Genomic DNA, 22904 nt, shown 5'->3' with positions numbered 1-22904 from the left:
CAATGCAGCTGGACTGAAACAACGGGGATATGTTTTTTTTTTTCTTTTTAAAAAACACCTCAAAGTACCTGCGCTCTGTTCTTTACAAATCCAATTTTGTAGCAAGTCTCAATCGTGCAGAAACGCAGAGCAGGAGAGGGCAACTTAATACGAACGGTAAGTAATGCTTTTACGGTCAACAGAGGTAGTAATGAGTGAGGGGTAATCGATTATTGGAGAAATGAGTTCAGCGGCAGTGGGGTTCACCTGTGGAGGGTCTGTGATTGGAGAGACTGAGCTTCACTCCGCCTCCCGACGCGCTGCCCGCCTTCCCAAAACCAGAGCGCACTCGGCTCCTCATTGCCTCCTTCTTGCCGCCGCATAACATGATCCCCATCTTTCTGAGCGGACTCATAACGCGACAGATGGTTTCACTACGCTTTCCCCTTCTGTTCTGACCGAAACTGCTGTTGTTTAAGAAAAAAATCTTGTTGCTGGTTTTGGGGTTTTTTGGATGCGCCATGCAATCTCGTTGGTGGAGTTGTGGCATTCGGTTGGTGACATGGACATGGATTTGGAGCCTGGCATTTCTTGGAGCGTGGTGCATTCCCGCAAACGAAGGTAAACTAAAACAGGAAGGATTTAGGGTTACTGACAGCGCTGTTTGGTTAGGCTTTAACGGGCGCCGAAAAGCGGTTAAAGGTCTGCTCGTACCACAGCTGGTGCCCAGACCATCGGTCTCAGACTCCTTGGCTGGTCTATTCGTTTCTGGAGCCGTTTGACGGCAGAAAGAGGTCGTATATAATATTAATACAAACAGATTATCTTTATGACAGCTGTGTGCCCCGTGTGTGCAATGACTCTGTGTTCCCAAACTGTAAAGGGTCGAATAAAAAAAGACCTTTGGACAGAACATGTCTCTTTCTGATAACCATTCCTCTGAGGACATGGCAGCGCCAACAGACGCACAGTGCGCTGCAAAAATCTCCGTATCACTCTTTAGCATTTTTGTCTTTAGCGTGTAAGGTGCTCACCATAGACTGGACGAAGAATGCAAATTCACATTTTTATTTTTGTATTTATTTATTTTCTCTCTCGGTAGTTACTGTAAAACGACTCTAAAATTAAATTGACCGCTTGGCTTCCCACTTATTAAAATGCTGACGTTTAGGTGTGACAATAACTTAATTTCCCTGAAAACTCATTTAGTTTGGGCTTGCCTTGTTCCTTTATAGGTTTGTTCATGTTTGGTTCTTTCAGCACTTATCATGTCAGATTAATCTGTGACCGCTCATAAATTTCCTCAGTTCCACAGTATATTGCAAAATACCTGCAATATTCTTATCATCTGAACAAATGCACACCTACACTGTCCTACTAAATGTGAAAAGTGGGCAACTGTAAAGTGGCATAAAATAAGGATAAATATTTGACAATGTAGGCACAAAAAACTGAGTAAGAAGTGTAAAATAGTCTGCCAAATACTGTTCCCACGCCATTGTCTGCATGAGCAGCATTTTAATAGCTCCAGATGAATACCATTGTTTGGAGCTATTAGACAGCATTATCCGGGAAAGAGAGCACATTCATCAAGCAGCATATTCTCCACATGGCAGATTTATTTGGTAAAAGTTTATATTCACCAAAGTTCTCAATATTTGGCCACAGGACACTGAGGGGTCCTGGAGCGTTTAGCAGGGCGTCATTGGCCAGCACATGAAAAGTTCACAAAGATTGTTTATATTATATCTTTCTTTCTTTTCTTTCTTTTTTATTGAATCCAGGAAATCATGATGTTTCGTGTTCAATCTATGAATATATCCTTAATGTGATAAGGTGCACTGTTTCATTAAATAATGAAAATATGCATGTGGTTAAAATACACCTACATTTATTCGTCATTAGTATCAAAACCTGCTGTCAAAATACTTGAATACCCCCCTTTTTTAAGCCAAAGCCTTTTTAAAGCCAAGCTTCAGGATGGAGTCAATGAAGTGAGTGAAGGGGAAATAAAAAAACATGCCAGCATTTGATCTTTCACATCTGGCATATACGCAGACATTTGTTTTCTTTGTTGTCTTCAACTATCAAGTTAAAACCTGTTCATCTCATTCTAATTTGCAGAGAAAAGATATTAAACTTTTACTTAACCAAACACCAGAAATGAAGCTGTTCAACACCCAGCCAGTCAAGAACCATTTACCAGAGGTTAACCATTTAAAACCAACGTTAGATTCATTTGACAGATATTTGCATTGCAAAGGATAATCACCATAGCACTGCATGCATAATTGGAGAGGTGAGTGAAGCCCATAATTAAACTAGCCTCTTCTCTCATTTGACTAATTAATTGTAATTAGTTAAAAAAAAAATACAATTAAGGAATTTATTTTTTGCTTGTGTAGACAAATTTGAAAAATATTTGGGTATTTTGGCCACTTGCCCATCTCAGGTTTTGTTTTGAAAAAGAGGAAGTTCTTATCTGACAGCATGCTACTAACCTCATGTAAATGTTTGGTTTTCACTTATTCGCCAGTCTCACTAAGTACATTTAAATGACTTACTTACTAAATCAGGATACAATTGTTCAAAAATTAAAATAAATAAAAAGGAAGTTGTGCACATTACCATATTGAAAATTCCGTCTCTTGAAACTAATCAGCTCATTTTTAAAAAACTAATGAAATTCAGAGTACATCCCAGAGCCTCACATCTGTTACATTATTACTGTGTTTGATTAATCATGATGTGTGACACGAGGAAGATATGGGGTTTTGGGAGCCTAAACGGATTTTAAAAGCTTTCACTTTACTTTTTGTTGGCTGTGGCATTGATCAAATGGAAATGGTGAATCTGGAGTAATTACACCAAATGGCTTGAAAGAAAGAATATTTGTCTGCCTCTCTCTGTGTGGGAGGAGAAAACAGACCATTAATCCCAGAGAACTCTCAGCTAACACGTAAATTGTCAAAATCAAACATCACAAGGTACACACAGCGAAAAAAGAAAAAAAGATGAGGGGACTGCATTAATTAAAATTGCGCATTTCATATGTGCAGGTAAAAGTAACAGGTAAGATATGGTTACACACGAGACTGTTAAAGATAACTTAGGTCAAGGAGTAAAACTGCATAGTTTCAGTGTAACTGAAAATAAATGTCCTTTGTCTAACAGCAACAACACTTAACTTGAGGAGAATTTTATCAGTATTTCCAATGTTAAAAATCCGCATCCTTCAAAGGATTTAAAATATGTATCCTTGAAGTAATGTCACTCAAGACTTTAAATCACTACATTCATTTAGCTGAGATGACTTTTAATAATAAGTGCTATAGATCATTGTCATAGCCGAGCTCTAACTTGTTAGGTGGTTTAATCCTTAGAGAGAACAAGAGAGGGAAAGAGGTAACATATCCCTTATGATCTAGTTCAGTATCACTTATCTCTTCTTTATGGCCTAATTAGTTGTCTAATCGCCTCCTAAGGACATCTTTTATTATTCTCTGTAGAACAGTGAAGACAGTAAGACAGGAGGTGTGTCTACGTCTGTGTGTTTGTGTGGTGCTCGGGGTTGCAGAACGTCTGTGTCTGAGATATTGAGCAACGCTGCATACACCAGTACACCTTGTGATGCAGATTATTTATGGATGCCTATCATTTTGTTTACATTAGGGCAGGGTTCATGTGTAGTTTGGTTGTTTTATGACAGCACATGTAACTGTAAATGTTACACTCAACAGCTGGTCAGAAAGTCACCAATGTTTCTGAAATTGTGTTTTTGGATAGTTGGCTGATTTTTTTTTTTTTTACATACATTAATGGTTGGTTTGTGTAAATGTTACATGTGAAAACCTGTTTTAAAGAACAGCAGAAGTTTTACCTTATCCAAGATTTTTAGGAGGTTAAGTCTTAAAGATTTGTTTTTACCAACCTGGCTAAGCTGTGATGGGTTAAAGAAAAATGTCTCCTAATGCATAGTGTGTCCACCAGTCCCCTGCTAGACTCAAATGCAATTTCTGTTTTTCACTTCCAGTCTTATTTTTTGTTGTTCATCATCAGATTTCATGTTTACAACATAGATGCAAAAAGATTTCTTATGAAGTTAAACATGTGACAGAGCTTAACCAAAATAGAATAAAGGCTTCAATTTAGACATGAACTACTTAGTCATAAAAACAGGTAGAGAGACGCGGCAAGGAGAAGTATCCCCTTTGTCTGCTGTTGTAGGTAGATACAGATAATGTTTGCTTCAGTTAGCAATATTTTCTAATGTCTATCTCTTAATCTGCTTCAAGTATAAAAGCTTGTCTATGGGTCACTTGGTTGGACTTTTCTTTTATTGTTTGAGTACACATTGTATCAAACAAAGAACAAGCTAAATGTTATCGTAGAGGAGATAAAGAAAACTGAACTCTGCTTTAACAGAATATGAGCTCAGTTTATGACAGCATACGGTGTTGTAAACTGTGTCACATCATTAATATACTACGTGTTAACCTGCTTTGTTCTCGCCCAGTCATGTGGCCACAATGATTTAGTCAGATTCTGCACCTGGGTGTTAACATCTGCCTATCTCAGCCATATCCAGTATGTTTATAATGAGAGCTTAGGTTCAGTAAACATCTAATATTTTCCAGATGTTGACATGTGCTTTTGTTGAGATAAAACTAACAAGCCACTAAAGAGAATATTGTTTAGTGCCTCCAAATATGTCAAAAAACTGAGATGACAATTGCCTTCACGAGAGGCTCTTTTGTCAAGACCTGTTGTGCATTTGATGCGGAAGAAGCATGTGAAGGCACACACGCAACTTGCGAGATTCCGCTGTTACCAGTCTTGCACAAGAGTTGATGGAAACACACTTTAAGGATTTGAAGTGATCAAGTAATTGCACTTGACAGCTTTCAGCCGGGAAGCTGAGCAGGGAGGTTTTCCTTTTTTTTAATGGATTAGTTTGAGTTTGAGTTGTGTTGCAGACACTGAATTGTGCGTACAAAGTTGTGTGGGAGTTTTTGGTTAGCAAGATCCCACATTCTCATTCACGCACACATTCTAATTCAATAGATTTTATATGTGGAATTATTTTTGACAAATGAATGTGGATAGAAATCCTTTGACTTGGGCAAATATTTGCTCTGATGAATGAATCTGTAATAGGTATAATGTCTGGCTTCTATTTTCTTAAGCATTTCTTTGTGACTAAGGTGTCATCAGTTCTTAGCACATCCAGTTGAGTCTATTCACCAATCAGGCTTTGTGATGCAGCAAGCCCTGGCCTTCATTAGCTGAATATGTGTAAATCATTTTATCTTGGTGACTTGGTATAATAAGGGAGGGGTAAACAAAGTGAGGATTTATATTTCTTCTTCCTTTTGCATTTCTAATGAATCAGCTTGTTGCTCATCTTTACTAACAATTCTTTGTATTCCCAACCTTCAACAGTGAACCTGCTGGATTCCCGCTCTGTGATGGGAGACCTGGGATGGGTGGCCTACCCTAAGAATGGGGTGAGTATACCTCTTTCTAAGATGTATCGAAAAGGTGTTGATTTATAAAAGTGTGGGTGAGATTAGACAAATACTAAATCTCCATTTTTACAGATGCTGCAGTCAGCTGTTAGCAATTATGATGTTTTTGATTCATGATTAGTGATCTTTTTTTTCTTACCCATTAGGAAAGTAAACTCATTTGTGTGTAAATCAAAAGACACTTATAATTATAGTTTACACTGAAGCATACTGTAAGTTATTCTTTTGTTTTATCAAGGTGAAAGATCATTTTATTTCCAAGAACTTTCAGTTCATTATCAGGGTAAATTGAATTCATGAATAATATATCGAAAGTCACCATGGAATATTTTATTCTCAAGCCAGGAGTTGACTTTCCATTTCCAAGTATTCCCAAGGTGAAGGCTAATTAGAGAATGACTTACTAGACTTACTAAATTGTTATTTCATGGTATTATATAGTGTATTTTAATGAGGAAAAATGGTGCTTTAAAAATGATTAATGTCTTTTCGATTTTCAATACTACCTTAGAACATCAGACATTAAGCTACAACTGAGTCTGTCATACTTACGTGAAAAATGGAAGTGTGGAACATCTGGGGGTTTACAGTGCCGTGGCTTATTTAAACAGAAATGTTTTGTGCATCGATTTGATCCACATTAAAAATCTCCTACTGGCAAATCTTCTCTGAAAAGATGCAGCTATACACACCGTACCAATAGTGCTGACCATAGCATTTTCTTAGCTTTGAGTATTCAAATCACAGCCCACTCTGTGGCGGTATGTAGATGGGAAAGATAGTGCTGACAAAAGCAGCCGTATGTGCAATCATATTAATGAAGATTTCATTATGGCGTGCGGGTTTTTAACAGTACAGCTGCATAAATAACTACGTTTAGGGGAGATGGAGAGAGGAAATAAAGGACTTCATTAGACAATCCAAGGATCCCTTAACGATGTCTTAATTAGTTGTTATGTTTATATTCAGCTGCTTTTTAAGACGACTCGTTTTGGGGGGTTGTCTAACAAAGACACACCAAACATGTCTTTATTTCCCAGTTGGCCATTATAACGTGTTCAGTGTTGGTACAACAGCACACTATTTGCAGTCTTGGACTTTTTTTCACACAAGCACACACTTTCACACTTCAAATTTTGGCTAAATAAGTACTTGAAAAGGCACGAAAGTTATTTATTTAATGATTTTTTTTAAGTCTCATGTTCCAGATGGCTTGATTTATTCCTGGTTTTCTCCTCTTCCCTTCATCCCCATCATTGCCTTTACTTCCATTCTTCCATGTCCCTGAACATGTGCAAGACTCCTCATCTCCAATTTCTTCTTATTCTTGTCCTCTACTTGCCTTTGACTCTTACTCTTCTCTTTGCTTCCTTTGGCATTGTTTTTTTTTAAAGTAAAGATTTGACAGTTTTTTAAACTTGAATTTAAACAAAAGGGATTAAAATAAGAGCTTTAAATGTGTCTTAAAATGTGATGGATGACCTTGAAAAACTTGGACAGATTTCAGAGAATGCAGTAACACCAAACACAGCATAATTACTGTAACAGATAAATGTCTTGAAGTAGGAGAGTGAAACACTCTAGTGATTTACATGGTAGCTTGAAATTGGATACTTGGAGTGGAAAATCATGAATACTGTGTTATAAAATCCTGTTTCTAAAAGCTGGTTTGTGTTTACGATGAGTTCCTTGAACTTTGTTGTTTAGAGTTGTTGTTTCTTCGCTTCTTTATCCACATCTTTTCTCTATACACAAGCTCAACATTAACCGAAGTTTAAAAAGACCTCTGGAAGTTGCTGTTTCTAATCTAATTTGGAAGTCTAAGTGGAAAAAAATCACCAGGCCTCGCTGGCTGGTACCCAGAGTTATTTTTGTTTATTGAGACTTGGATCTTTATTCTGGCAATATGGAAAGAGAAGTAGGGAGAACTGGATATATAGAACGATAAAATGGGATTTTTCCAGATGAAGATATGCATGAGAAGCATGAGAAACCAGTATTTCTTTGATCTCGAGAACAGAATGCTTTCATCTTAAACTATTTTTGATAGAGGAGAAAGTTCCCGAAATAAGGACAATAGCAATTGGAAATTGGAAATCTAAAAGGTAAAATATAGTAGCTTTATTTTCACTGGGATGTAATCATAGGTAGAGAGCGGATGATAAGGCAATTATTGAACTTGTTGTGGTGTTGTGTGTTCATGTGAATGGGGGAAAGACCAAAACAGCTTTTTAAAACAGGCTGTAAACATGCTACTTTTTTCTGCTTATTTTACCCTAAGTTCTATTAGGATTGACTTGAGGCCAAGCCTCATCTGGCCAGTGAAGAAACTGCACTATTTGGTTTCATTTTTCAGCACCAGAGACTGACAATTGTTTGCACATGAAAAGACTGAGCAAGAAATGCTGTCGTAATTGAGGCTAAACATGGAGGAGTTTTGATTCATCAACATTTGAACTTTTTTTCAATGTTGATATCAACTGTATATCTCCCTATTGCCAGTGGAGGAGCATTTACTGATAGTTTGGATATGACTTTTATGTTTAATTAATTATGTTTAGATGTTTAGGGTCATATAATAAATTCTAGTTATGTGCTCTACATAAAAAAAGACCACCACGCACAGTGCTGTTCAAATATCTTGGGCCACCAATTCTTTATGTTTTGCTAGGAAAATGGGGAGCGTGTGCAGGGTTTTATTGAAATGTGCAAACATACATGCATTATATATAATGCAAAAGCAGAGTTTGTACAATTCTAATGAGCTGGAAAGTCAATATTTAGTATGACCACCTTTATTCTTCAATACAGCCTCAGGCAAGTTCCCTTGTAATTTCTTTAAGTAGTCTGCAAGAATAGTTCTTCTGGGTTCTTGAAGGACATTTTAAAAGTCCTCTCATGCTTTCCAGATAGTATTGATATTTCTTTGTTGATAATTCCACACAATTTTGACAAGATCTCCAACACCGCTGGCAGAAATGCAGCCTCAAACTATGACAGAGCTTCCACCATGTTAGACACTCACTGTTGTACCTCTCTTCTGACCTCGTTCTTACGTGTTGACTGTGATTTGAGTCATTTTTTTATAATTTGGATTCATCACTCCATCAGACCCATTTCTACGTAATTCAGCCCAGTTCCTTTGTAATTTAGCATTCTTCAACCATTTCTCCCTGTTTCCCTTCCTTAAGAATGGCTTCTCTACAGCCACCCCCGGGAAGGGCCTTGTTCCATATTTCTTAAGGACTTTCAAATACTGTTCATCTGCTGTTGTTTCCTCTAGTTCTTGTTTTACTGTTACTATTTTATGCCTGTCAGACTGTGTTATTGTTGACATTTTTCATAGCTTTAACTAAATAAATTAGAAATTTGTGTGTTTTTGCAACAGGGTGCTTGTAAGAAAGTGTCTAAAGGTAGAATTTAAAGTTAATTCTTTGCTAAATGATCTGTTATGTGTGGACAAAACACTGGTCTATTCCTCCAGATAGGGACCTTTTTTGCCTGAATGATTCATAGGTGAGATTTAAGTGGCTAAAAAAAACCAACAACAAAAAAAAATCTCTGACAGTGGTTAAATACAAGAACTGGACTGAAAATGTGTGAAAAGGTATCCATTTTCCAAATAAAAACTTTCAGAAAGCCTGGAGAACAATTGCTCAAGACCACTTTAAAAAAATTACAAGAACCTCAGACTCCTTGGAAGCAAAATATAAAGGCAGGAGGGGTGGTTTCAGACTTTTGAATAGGACTGTAACTTTGGCACATAATAATTAGAGAAACTGGCCAAGATATTTGTGGTATCCTCGACATAATTAACTGCTATTTAAGTATATTTATTACACCCAAAATTACTGATACCTTTTATAATTGGCTTGTTATAGTGACAAAATACTTCATTTGTTTATGTGTTTTGCAGTCTTATGAAATTATAAACAGCTTCAGTACTTGGAACTCTGAAGTTCATGATTCAGAACTTTTCAGTTTCTAACAACACACTGTACAATTAATCTTTTACGTTTAACTGCTCACTGATTAGGTAATCAGAGAGTCATTCAACTCTACCATACAGTTTCATTTATGAGGTGAAATTTAAAAAAAGCAAAACCAGACTAAATTGATGTAATCACTGATTCCCTTGGCTGAACAGCCAGTTAGAGAGCTCTTTTTCATCAGCTGTATCCACTGATTCACTGTGCTCAATTGACCGAAGATAAAGACAGGCTAACGCCAAAAGTACCGAACAGACTTCAAGAACTGTGGCTGAGCACAGATGCTAAATGATATCCCAATGACAGCTTACAGCAGGCTTGTTTTGTGCAGCAGATTATATACTATTTAGCTGATTTTCTTTCCAGTTACAGTAGAAAGATGAAAGGAAGACAAGGTGAGTTAGAAAGAAAAGAAAGCGGACAAGTTGAAGTGAATGGGGAAGCCAAATAAGTGTTGCAGTGTTGCAAGAAAGACAAAGTAGTTTGAAAAAATTAGAGAGGTTAACTGAAATCAGGGAAATATTGGAAGATGAGAAGTCAGAGGAGGAAGAAGGCAACCTGCATTCACTTTGTTAGACTTTAAGATTGTATAATTAAAGTAAGAATAAAGGACACAAAGGGAAAACGATGATAGACATGGGTGAAAAAAAATAAATCAGGGGAATGAGAGAGGAGGCCATAGATGGAAAGAGGTGTGTGTGTGTGTGTGTGTGTGTGTGTGTGTGTGTGTGTGTGTGGGGGGGGGGAGTAGTGGCACTGGTAGTGTTAAGAAGAAAAAGGGCCAGTTCTATTACAGTGTCATGATGGTCAGCAGTAATGGGTGATAATAATAAGTTGGTTACAGCGTTGTAGACTTGCAGCCGGAAAGGCACTCAGCACAACCACAGGGGGTCTTCAGACTAGATGTGACACACAAAAATACACATATAACAGTCCAAAAAACCCCAAAACTAAACACACACACTAATGAGGAGCTAGAAGGATGCCTATAGGGGAGTTGTTTTTTTTTTTAGTTTGGAGCAAAGTGGAGATGAAATGACACACAAATGAAAGAGATCTTAATCTCTTTAGACTGAGTGTTGGGACCATTTGCACTCCTACAGGAATAGCAGCTTTTCCAAATTGGCAAAAAAATTCCAAGTCATGCAGATAGTTGTGCTTTAGTGTGACAAAGTAATGACATATATGTGCTTCTCAAAACCCTGCTGCTTGACAAAATATATTGTTGTTAGCTTACCATTAGCTTTGTGAAAATAGATTGAAAACCAATGTAACATAAAGTTGTCCTGATTGATGTAATTGGTCACAGTTGTTTCTGAGGTACTAGGATATTGTCTAAGTCTTCTGAAAAACATGACCTGGTAAATCTACTAGTTTACTGTCGGTGGGGATAGAAAATCATTCCCCTTTCACATCATGAAGAGGCAGTCTGCACACAAAGTTAGGTCTATGCACTGAATCGAGAGGTTATTTCTGGAGTGATTGAGAAGGAAGAAAGTAAAGTTGAAATAGATCTAGCATTAGGTGAGTTTATTGTGTGATTAACTTTTAGACTGACTGTTTCAATACATTCCCTCACATTATGAATGTGGTTCTGCAACTGCAACCTTACTGCTGTGCTGTTCTGTGCACAGATCAAAGTGTGTTCCTCCAGTAGGTGCAACTAAAAAGTCTTAGAGCAGTCTGTTTCTACATCAGCGGCATTTTTTGGAAAGCCAAAGGATGAACCTTGGTAACATTTTGTTACTCATTTTAGTGGCTGTTTGCTTGTAAATGGGTTATGCTAAATAATTGTTTGATTATTCACTTTAAAGTGTTAGCTCAAGTATCATATCCTATTTACATTAGTAATTAAACTCTATAAATACAGTTGAGCTACAAAGTGGGAGGACTCCCAATTGCAACAATGGCAACACCACTTCCAAGCACACATGCCGAACCAATTTGTTCAAGGCAGAGTGAGAGGAGGTCGTCTGTTCAACTCCCCGCTGGGATACCAATAATGACGCTGTGTGGATCTGTGTGTGTGTGTATGTGTTAAGCTGTGTAAATCTCAGAGCAGGCTTGTGGATCTGTGCGATCTAACAAGTAAGAGGCTTAATGTCTGTACTGGGACTGACTGGGCTGAGGTCTGGTGGAGATGGGGACTGGCACACAATTAAAAACAGATATCTTTGAATAGTTTGCACTCCATATATGTGAAGACCCGCATTAGCATAATACACTCAAACCACCAATCAAGACCTAGGTCTAAGCCGAACTCAGGAACAAAGTTTAAATCCTCAAACAGCGTTTTAGTAAATCGCATAAGATGATTCGCTTTCCAACAATTTCAGGAAGACTAAAAGTGAAATTGCTTGTTACAAAGATAAAGGTGCAAGACTATTAACACACTGCGTGTGCACACAATATCTATAAATACTTAAATGTCTGCATCCATTATCAAATGATTCTGAAACTGAATAATTACAATCAGAAAACAAAAGAGACAAAACAAAAGAGACACACTTAATCAGGGAAAGTGTAAAAAAAAAAAGACAGCTGGAGAACGAGACAGGGAGAAGAGAGCGAAAAGATAAAGACAGAGGGTTGTATACAATGGATCAGCAAGGATAGATTAATATGGGCTATTAAGCCATAACACCAGATCATAGTCTGGTCCCTCTGGCCATATTACAGTGACATGATGAAGCGCCTATATTAGTCATGAGAGAGGGCTAGTGATGCAGATAATAGCCATCTCCCACGAGACCTGCAGAGGGAATTAATGCTGCTGTCTGACACACGCACACATGCATGGATGCATATGCTCACACACACTTGAATGCTGACAAGGTAATTTGCATATATGCACATGCAGAAATGGATTCACACAGACACACACATTCTCCTTTAGAGATATGGTGCTACAGATGAACACACAGGTGCAGGTTAAATCCTCTTTTTTTTTTTTTTGCTGACAAGAACGCCACCCCTCACTCATGGTAAATGCATATGTACCCTTTAACACGATCTCATTCCTTTCTCTCTATTGCAGTAGGAGGAAATGAGGTGGAAGTGATGAGGATTATTTTGCTATCTATACCTTGACACACACACACTAACATGCATGCACACACACACAAACACACCGTTAAAATTTCCACACCAGCGTTAATCCTTTCAGAAAAGCATTTCTGTTGCTCATTCTTAAAGTATTACCACGGTGTCAGATTCTCTGTATGAGTATAATTTCACATTTTTAAACAATACAGGCAACATACTAGAATTTACTGTTTACTTCATTGTTATATGTAGAATTATAAGCATGCTTAATTAGACAAGTTTGTCCTAGTAGACTGAAAATGTTATGATGTAATACTGTAAGTGTGTTACTAAGGATGACTTATGGTTTTGAAAAAAAAAGTGTTTTATACTTTATACATTTTGGTAATATTGTACTGTGTGTTACACTCTTACATTTTTAGAATAAGATGGTACATTATTAATATTAATATTAAGTTTAAGTTTAAGACTAAACTGTAGTTGGGCTGACTGTTGGTAACTGTTAATGGATTAATTTAAAAAATCAGAATGCTAAAAACTACCGATATAAATTTGAGTTTTAAAATACGATTATCCCCACACACCTATTAAATTGATGTTGTGACTCTTTGGAGGTTCAAGCAGTGACCATAGTAAAGTAATATTCACACATTGATGCATTAGCTACTAAATATTCTTGTATATAACAAATTTAAAGCCATTTCATCAAAACATTTTTCTGTACTTTAAGCATGTTGTAAAATTGACTTTAGTGATGTTTTGAATGCAGGATGTGCATGGGAATATTAAGCATTTAATCATTTGAAAGGAACAAGGTCTTTCCACTAATATTTTGGGTTTTTTTTTCTTTTTCAGTGGGAGGAGATTGGGGAAGTAGACGAGAACTATGCTCCCATCCACACCTACCAAGTATGCCGTGTGATGGAGCAAAACCAGAACAACTGGCTCCACACCAACTGGATCCTGACTGAGGGTGCCCAGCGGGTATTTATTGAGCTCAAGTTCACCCTGAGAGACTGCAACAGCCTGCCAGGGGGTGTCGGGACCTGCAAGGAGACTTTTAATATGTATTACTATGAAACAGATGGGGACGAAGAAGAGATGGAGGAAGGAGAGATGAGAGATGGTACCAGGATGACAGAAGAGGAAGACAGGGCAATGAAGGAGAGCAGGTACATCAAAATTGATACCATAGCAGCTGATGAGAGCTTCACTGAGCTGGACCTTGGGGATCGTGTGATGAAGCTTAACACTGAAGTCCGCGATTTAGGTCCTCTGACCCGGAAAGGCTTCTACTTGGCATTTCAGGATTTAGGGGCCTGCATTGCTTTAGTCTCAGTGAGGGTTTTCTACAAACGCTGCCCATTCTTGGTGAAGAGCTTGGCTGAGTTCCCTGACACAATCCCAGGCTCAGAAGCCTCACAGCTGGTAGAGGTAGTGGGCCGCTGTGTCAATAACTCCCTGCCTTTATACGAGCCTCCCAGGATGCATTGCAGCACAGAGGGAGAGTGGCTGGTGCCCATTGGGAAGTGTGTTTGCCAGCCGGGATTTGAGGAAATCAACGGATCTTGTCAAGGTGAGAGGGTAAAGTTTGTTGTGAAATTGAGCTAATAAGATCATTTTGAATAAATCAGCAGCTTTTAAGATGATTAATTGAAGTTAAAGATCCAGTTTCTTAATCTGTCTAGTCATCACATTATTTTGTTACCTTTTTAGGGCTGTGGGTGCACATACATGTTTGTTTGTTTTGGTTGCTGTCTTCATCCTGTGTGTATTTTCATATCCATGCACATGTTTATTTTTAGTATAGTGTGCTTGAGTGTGTGCATGGATCTGTTTATTCTTTTAGCAAGAGTGCTTCTTACGCTGTTGCTGCGTGAGTCTGTGAGTGTTTCTTTCTAGCTTAGTGGAGGGTATTCCCCTGTGGCCTGCAGCACTTTGCTGCTCTCATACTGTTCTGCTCCAGCTCGTGCCCAAACATTCCCACCACTGACCTTAACTGCTATTTCCATGGGTACCTAGGGTCTATGTATTTTTCTCTCCTTTCAACCTCTTCAGTCTTCCCCTACGCTGCCTTTAAATTACTCAATTATTTGCACGCTAAACTCCACTTATGCAACTGAGAGTAGCTTTGAACGGCATGGTGGACTTTAAGAAGAAGAAATTTCAGAGAACATTCGTTACAATGGCACGACGCTATGTGATACAGTAAAGTGAAATGTGTGATTTGGTCACTCTTTGTGCTTTTTATTTTCACACAGTCTTCTCCCAAGTAAGTACCAGTCTCTAGTGATTAAATACATGATTTGTTTGTGAGCTACTGATGTGGAAGTTTTATTCTTTAGCTTTTCTGATTTAGATATGTGCATGTGGAAACTGGATTGAATGTTAAAGGAGGGTGATTGGCAGATGACAATATGTGAAAGAGGTCTAATAGTAGGGTTTTTTTTCTTTCAGAACCAAAAGAGAACTAAGCTTTGATTAGTTCTCAATAATCAAATGGTAAAAAAGTGAACCATCTCTCCAGTAGCTCTACAGTAGCTTCACTTTGTCAGATATGAAATATCTGTGGGGAGATCATTAGGAAATAGCTGTCAGTAGACCACTGGCCTGCCTGAAGTCATTCTCCCACAGACTGTACAGACAGCCAGACTACTGTTACGGTTACAGGCTGAGAAGGCAAAAAAAAAAAAAAAGTTCCAGAACAGCATTTTTGTGATCATGAATATTAAGAACCAATTACTGTCTCAGTATTATTAAAATAAAAGGATCATCTTTGAAGCTATACTGCTGTGTACTACTGCATGAATACTGACTGGAATGCACATGCAAAAGATAAAAGAATGGCTCTACAGTACTGTGATTACCACTCATTAGCTTGCCACCTAATTATACACAGCTAATTATGCTTTACAGACTTCTGCCATTTGATAACTTTTGATTTGACCACTTGTGTCAGCTGAAGCCTGGAGAATATTCAAAATTACTGTACACTGTAAGTACAGCAGTTTCGCTGAAAAATGACGCAGACTTTTTGTGACTTCTTGTGCCTCGTTAACATATTTTACATGTTTTGATGCTTGACTCAAGGACTTAAATTTTTTAACACCTACTTGCACATTTACTTCTGTTTTCGTTGTTGGTCACGCTAACGCTTTTAGTTTATTAAACAGACTGCAGCTGTGTTTTTGCATGCTAACAATGCTGCTGTTGGCATTCAAGTCGGTTCTAAAAACTTGATGGATTGTTAAATAATGATGTGAAGACTTGACTCAGGATCTGCTGAGTGGTGTAGTCTTGATTCCTTAGTACCGTCTATAGGCAAATATTAGCATGCTAACTAAGAAAGAAACATTATAAGCCTTGGGTTAAACGGGCCCTCACCAAACATGAGCTTGTACTTTTTTTGTCTTGTGAGGTCTCTGGTACGAGGCCTGGCTACAAAGGGTTTGTCATCAAAGTACTTTGCTGCACCTTATGCTGGAGGGAAGCTCCCAAACTTCTGTAGCCTTGTGCACTTTCTCTACATGCTATGCATATTCACATTCATCATTCTGCAAGTAAAACAAAATGCAAAACAAAGGAAAACTTTTTTGATGACTTTTTTAAAGTAACAGGACAGTGACATCATTACAGAGTATTAAAATACAAAAAAAAAAGAAAGAAAGAAAGAAATCTATGAATTCCAAAAGGTTTCCACCCAAAATGGCTTGGCAAGCATATAACTGCAAAGGGATTTGCAAATGCATGAAGCTTGCCTGGACAGCACAAAAGATTAAAACGGTACTTCGGTGGTGTAGACTGAGCTATAAAGAGAACAGTCAAAAAGCAGCACTCCCTTTGTGCACTTTTGTAAAGGGTTGTGAGGTGTTATTTTGATGTCACTGTAATAAAATCTGACCCTGCCTTGTCTTGCAGCTAACTGCCTCCACGGGCTCTTTCTTTCTGCCTTCTTGTGCCAGAACAAAGTTACAGGGTTTACCTGGTTTTCATGGTGTCTTTCCAAGCTCCAAGGAGTGTTCTGAATTCTTAGGAGATGAAGTTGTGTGATATGCAAATTTTTGCCATTAGTTAAACCTTCTGGAATAAAAACAAATCTCGGGAGCTCGCAGTAATATCATTTATCTCTTTTTTTTCGCAAATTGTAGTCCATATTTACAGCAAGCTGAAGTGAAGTGAGTAGAAAAGATTCCTCACTATTAATTAGGCTACAGGGGGATGTTTTTCGTCTTTACAGTTTTGTATACAGATGAAACTGTTAGAGTGACACGTACCCTTTGAAAATGTCTACAGAGAGAAACATGGCAGGGTTTCCTCAGTAGCAGGTTTGTAACCATATGTGTTCTCTGCCTTAGTAAACACTTTTTCATGTGTATTTCAGTCAGTCACATTGGAGTGTAAAGTGTTGATTTCTGTTTTTCAGACACTGAAAGAATTCCTGGACTCCATACTGCTAGAAGTCATATTTGGTGTCTTTTTATGGACAGCACAGGAGTAGTTTCTAGCTAAGAAATGGTTGTCGTACAGATCTGTTGAGCTGGATTTTTAGAACCTTAATTTTAATTGTATGCTCTTTCAGTGGATATGTGCTATTAAAAACGAATAGCACTTTTTAAAGAGAGATGCCTCATTGGTAAAAACTACATTTTATGTGTAGACAGTGAATCAATGGATTGAAGGTCAGAGGACACTACAGTGAGTGAGAAGATGTGTAAACCCTGGCTGTATTGGCAGTGTGTGTGCTGCTTAGTAGAGCATGATTTAATGTTGCCTTTGTGAATGTAGGACAAAACTCATTATGGACAGCTCTTCATCCTCCTTTTTGTCTTTATCTTTCTCACCTCTCTTGCTCTATCTCATTCACACGTCCATTTTTTTCTCACTCCTTTGGTGTGTGTCTTTCTCTGTACCTTGGTTTGTCCATTACCCGGTCATTTTGCTCTTGCATTTCTTAAACCCTTCATATGTCTGCTTCTTTTTCTTCTTTGACTGCCTATCATTCATTGTTTCTCCATCCTACTTTTTTCTTTTTCAGGTTCTGCTATCCAGTGCATTTGCACTCTCCTGCTCTTGCAGCTGTCTTTGACTCTTCCCTCACTTTTTTCCTCAGTTTAAAAGATCTGCCTCTTTCACTATCAACACATCACACAACTGTCTTTACTCTGCATCTGGGAGATACATACACACAGCACCCACACATATACTTTTCTCTCAAAAGTTCATCTCTATTTGTGGAAATAACTCAGTCACCAAACAATTGTAGCATGTAAAGGAGAATCTGAGCTCTTAGGGATTTATGAAAATGGTGCATCATCCCTGTGGAGCAGCAACTGTGTGGCCATGCACTGCTGGATTTGTTGCAGTTTATTTATTGTTCCATTCTGCTACCGTCCAACTTTGTGCTACGTTTGACAGCACACTTAATATCATTAAATTATGCATCATCGTGCATCATAAAATCCAGTTTTTTTGTTTTGCTTCTGCACAAAAAAATGAAAAATACATATAAATACATATATATATATATGTATACACTCTATAAATAAATGTCTTGTAAAAGAACAAATTTTGTCAGATACTCATACATATGGTATATCATAATAAATATGAATGTACATTCAGCCTTTTTGCTGCTATCCTGCAGCTTTGTAAGCCTAATAGGACTGAAGGGAGGAGGGCAGCACATCCATGGGTAGATGGTTTGATGGATAGACAGAGTGATGAGAAGAGTACAGAGAGAAGTGAAGGCAAAACAAGGGGACACAAGATAAATTGGAGATTTCTCACCACAGGGTGTGAGGGCATGGAGACAAAGAGATGGATGAGTGTTGTTCCAGGGGTGATGGGGATAGAGAATGGATAACTGTGGATAGAAATGGCAGATGGATGAAGAGAGAGAAAAGAAGGAAGAGGGTGTAGACTGACTTAGTCTTTAAAATGAGGCCTGTTTGATTGAATACTAGAGAGAATAGAAAGAAACACTGGAAGAATGCTTGAATTAAGGGTTAACTAAATAAGAGCTAAATAGAAAGGCAAATATATTAGCTTTGTCAGGACATGTCACACAAATCGGGTTAGTAAAATTAACATTTTCCTTTTTTACATCAACTCAGCCCTCAGATGGGTTAAGAATAAACCCAATTTATATTTAAATTATTTAGTCTACAAAATGTCAGAAAACAAAAATTACAAAAAAGTTACACAACCTTAGAGTCTGCGGTCTTGTTTACAAAAGATACTATTTTATATGAGAGTAACCATACAAAAAAGAGGAGGCATTAAATTCTCACATTTGAGCCGGTTGGCTATTGGAATATACAATGTAGCAAAATATTTTTGATGTGCATTAACAATGTTTAACATTGAAAACGTTACATAAACAAATGTTTAAATTGGTGCATTAATGGCCTTGTCTTGCTGCATTACCATATTGAAATGGCAATGGAAACTGAATTTATTTTTCAGAACAAGTCCCAAGAAAGTTTGACATCATCAGAACAGTTTGAGAAGCCTCCATGCTAAACCACTATCAGAGCAAAGGCCTGCAGAGGCTAATTGGACGGCCTCAACCTAAATATGTAGATATGTTGGCATAACTTATTGATCTGTCAGTCTTATATAAGATTTGTTTATTTGTTTATTTATAAGGAACCCCATTAGCTTCCACAACAGTGGTTGCTAGTCTTCCTGGGGCCCAAGCCATCAAATATCTCCAAATAAAATGTTACAACAATTAGATCTACAGTAAAGTTTTACAATACTGAAATGTAAACATGTGAATATTAAAAATTATATAAAAGCAGAAAACCAAAACAAAACACTCAAACAAAATACACAATTTCCATTACAAGTGATATTACCCTCTACAATTTTTACAAATACATTAAAAACTGCCTAAATAGGCTTTTAGGTGATTTTTAAAATTATGAATTGAAGCCAATTCTCTTATTGCCTCAGGCAACTTATTCCACTGAAACGATGCTCTGAATATAACAGAGTTTTTCAAAAAGTTACTTTTAACACGAGGAATTACTAAATTGTGGTTGGTTGAGAATCGTGTGGCATGATTATGAATTTCATCTGGATACTGCAACTGAGCACAAAAAAAGGGTGGTGTGTTTAACAGTATTGTTTTCTTTAAAAATACAAGTAAGCCATAGTATAATTTAGCTTGTACAGAAAGCCAAGAAAGATGATCAAAAGTCCAGTCACCAATATGGTGGACACATACTTGAAAACACAATCATGATTGAATTGTTGATGAGAGATGTTGAAATGGTGGAATAAGGCCTGAAATATATTTGAATAAATTGTTTTTGGAGTGAAATTCATATAGGAAGAAATTCATCTACAGCTGCAATGATTAGAGATTGACTGGAATGTTGGCTGCATTGAAAGTAAATAATGGAATAATGGTATATGTGAGAGTAAAATGATGAAGTGGAATGATGCAATAAATATTGAAAGAAGCGTGCAGTGATAGAATAAGGGCTAGATTCAATGTGGAGAAAAGGGAATTCAGGATGACCAGGATGTTGGATGTTGAAAAAAAAAGAGCTAAATGCTTTGGATTCAGAATGAGGGGAAAAAGGTGGACTGAAGCAGGATTGAGCCTTTGTGATGTTTGGATTTGGGCTACACTGATTTCACATGACAAAAGAAGAAAGACTTAGAGGTACAATACGGGCAGCAATGTTGGGGGAGAGAGAAAGGGATGTCGGGGGAGGGGATGAGGAGAAAGACAGCAGATACGGGATGCAAATTAAAACAAGTGTGACTACTGGTATCCTTAATTAACAGAATTACTTGTAATAAAGAAAAAAAACCTGGTTGTGACTGGAAGGATATTGCATCTTCAGGATACATCTCAACATTTTTTAATATTTTGTTTGGAGATAGTTGTCTAAGTGTCAGGGGTAGAGTTGGATTTCCCTTGACGATTCTTTGTTTCAGTGCCATGGCTCCCCTGATGTTCCTCTGTGTTTGCCTGCCTGTCAGACGTCACTGCAGCATATGTCAAACTTGATCTGGCCACAGTCGTGATGCTGCCATCAAAAACAGTCTCACTGGCGTAGTAATGTGAAGAAGCTTTCTGCCTTCTCCCTCTAGGGATTTATGGGGATAGTGAACAAGCAGCTCACACTTACAGTGTGAGGCTTGTGGTTGATGCTGTGGTGACAAGGGTATTACAGTCTCTTGCATAACACAGAGATACACACATGATCATGAAGCATCTGTCATTTTAGTAGAATTACCATCATGTGCCGATAAGGATCTGAGTGTGACATGAGTGTTTTATTTTTTTCTGTGTATTTTCAAAATTGTTCAGTACATTACATTTTTTCCACTATATACAGGGAGTGCAGAATTATTAGGCAAGTTGTATTTTTGAGGAATAATTTTATTATTGAACAACAACCATGTTCTCAATGAACCCAAAAAACTCATTAATATCAAAGCTGAATGTTTTTGGAAGTAGTTTTTAGTTTGTTTTTAGTTTTAGCTATTTTAGGGGGATATCTGTGTGTGCAGGTGACTATTACTGTGCATAATTATTAGGCAACTTAACAAAAAACAAATATATACCCATTTCAATTATTTATTTTTACCAGTGAAACCAATATAACATCTCCACATTCACAAATATACATTTCTGACATTCAAAAACAAAACAAAAACAAATCAGCGACCAATATAGCCACCTTTCTTTGCAAGGACACTCAAAAGCCTGCCATCCATGGATTCTATCAGTGTTTTGATCTGTTCACCATCAACATTGCGTGCAGCAGCAACCACAGCCTCCCAGACACTGTTCAGAGAAGTGTACTGTTTTCCCTCCTTGTAAATCTCACATTTGATGATGGACCACAGGTTCTCAATGGGGTTCAGATCAGGTGAACAAGGTGGCCATGTCATTAGTTTTTCTTCTTTTATACCCTTTCTTGCCAGCCACGCTGTGGAGTACTTGGACGCGTGTGATGGAGCATTGTCCTGCATGAAAATCATGTTTTTCTTGAAGGATGCAGACTTCTTCCTGTACCACTGCTTGAAGAAGGTGTCTTCCAGAAACTGGCAGTAGGACTGGGAGTTGAGCTTGACTCCATCCTCAACCCGAAAAGGCCCCACAAGCTCATCTTTGATGATACCAGCCCAAACCAGTACTCCACCTCCACCTTGCTGGCGTCTGAGTCGGACTGGAGCTCTCTGCCCTTTACCAATCCAGCCACGGGCCCATCCATCTGGCCCATCAAGACTCACTCTCATTTCATCAGTCCATAAAACCTTAGAAAAACCAGTCTTGAGATATTTCTTGGCCCAGTCTTGACGTTTCAGCTTGTGTGTCTTGTTCAGTGGTGGTCGTCTTTCAGCCTTTCTTACCTTGGCCATGTCTCTGAGTATTGCACACCTTGTGCTTTTGGGCACTCCAGTGATGTTGCAGCTCTGAAATATGGCCAAACTGGTGGCAAGTGGCATCTTGGCAGCTGCACGCTTGACTTTTCTCAGTTCATGGGCAGTTATTTTGCGCCTTGGTTTTTCCACACGCTTCTTGTTGACTATTTTGAATGAAACGCTTGATTGTTCGATGATCACGCTTCAGAAGCTTTGCAATTTTGAGACTGCTGCATCCCTCTGCAAGATATCTCACTATTTTTGACTTTTCTGAGCCTGTCAAGTCCTTCTTTTGACCCATTTTGCCAAAGGAAAGGAAGTTGCCTAATAATTATGCACACCTGATATAGGGTGTTGATGTCATTAGACCACACCCCTTCTCATTACAGAGATGCACATCACCTAATATGCTTAATTGGTAGTAGGCTTTCGAGCCTATACAGCTTGGAGTAAGACAACATGCATGAAGAGGATGATGTGGACAAAATACTCATTTGCCTAATAATTCTGCGCTCCCTGTAATGCATAGACCTACATCCTAAAAGGAGAGGAGAACATTTTCTTTCATCTCCCATGCCATTTCAAGTAGTACTTTTTTTCTCTTAATGGTAAGATTATAAGAAAAAAAAACTACAGGAGAAGAGGGAATGCTACTAGCAACACATTGCTTGTACTAAGTTGGTCCCGCTATTGCATCAAAACTACCTTAATTTTTCATAACAGAAATTCAAGCAAATGCTTGAAATATCCTTCAGAGATTTTGGTCTATATTGGCATGATAGCATCATGCAGCTGATGCATATTTATTGGTGCACATCAATTATATGAATCACTGCTGTATCCTTAATTAAGATCTGGTGACCGTGGAGGTCATTTCACTATAGTGAACTCATTTTCAAGTTCAAGACAGTTTGAGATTATTTGAGGTTTGTGACACGGCACATTATTCTTCTGGAAACAGCCATCAGAAGAT

The 22904-nt window shown here is 37.9% G+C and overlaps 1 protein-coding gene across 3 annotated transcripts in view; it reads left to right on the top strand.

Moving 5' to 3' along the window:
• Positions 1–318: 318 nt before the first annotated feature.
• epha5 (EPH receptor A5) overlaps positions 319–22904 on the top strand; it is a 64909-nt gene continuing 42323 nt past the window's right edge. For all 3 annotated transcript variants that reach the window (XM_086300326.1, XM_086300324.1, XM_086300327.1), the window contains exons 1-3: positions 319–600; positions 5422–5486; positions 13397–14117. In XM_086300326.1, coding sequence (XP_086156452.1) covers positions 501–600; positions 5422–5486; positions 13397–14117 — 886 coding nt within the window. In that variant the 5' untranslated portion in view covers positions 319–500. The remainder of the gene's footprint in view (positions 601–5421; positions 5487–13396; positions 14118–22904) is intronic.

Source organism: Aulonocara sp. 'chitande type north' Nkhata Bay, linkage group LG7 (assembly GCF_057382095.1).
Source record: "Aulonocara sp. 'chitande type north' Nkhata Bay isolate Kocher_YH1m ecotype deep benthic linkage group LG7, A_spYH_male_GT1.1, whole genome shotgun sequence".
Lineage (NCBI taxonomy): Eukaryota > Metazoa > Chordata > Actinopteri > Cichliformes > Cichlidae > Aulonocara > Aulonocara sp. 'chitande type north' Nkhata Bay.
The sequence above is the reverse complement of the archived record's forward strand: the minus strand, read 5'-3'. Positions and strand labels throughout refer to the sequence as shown.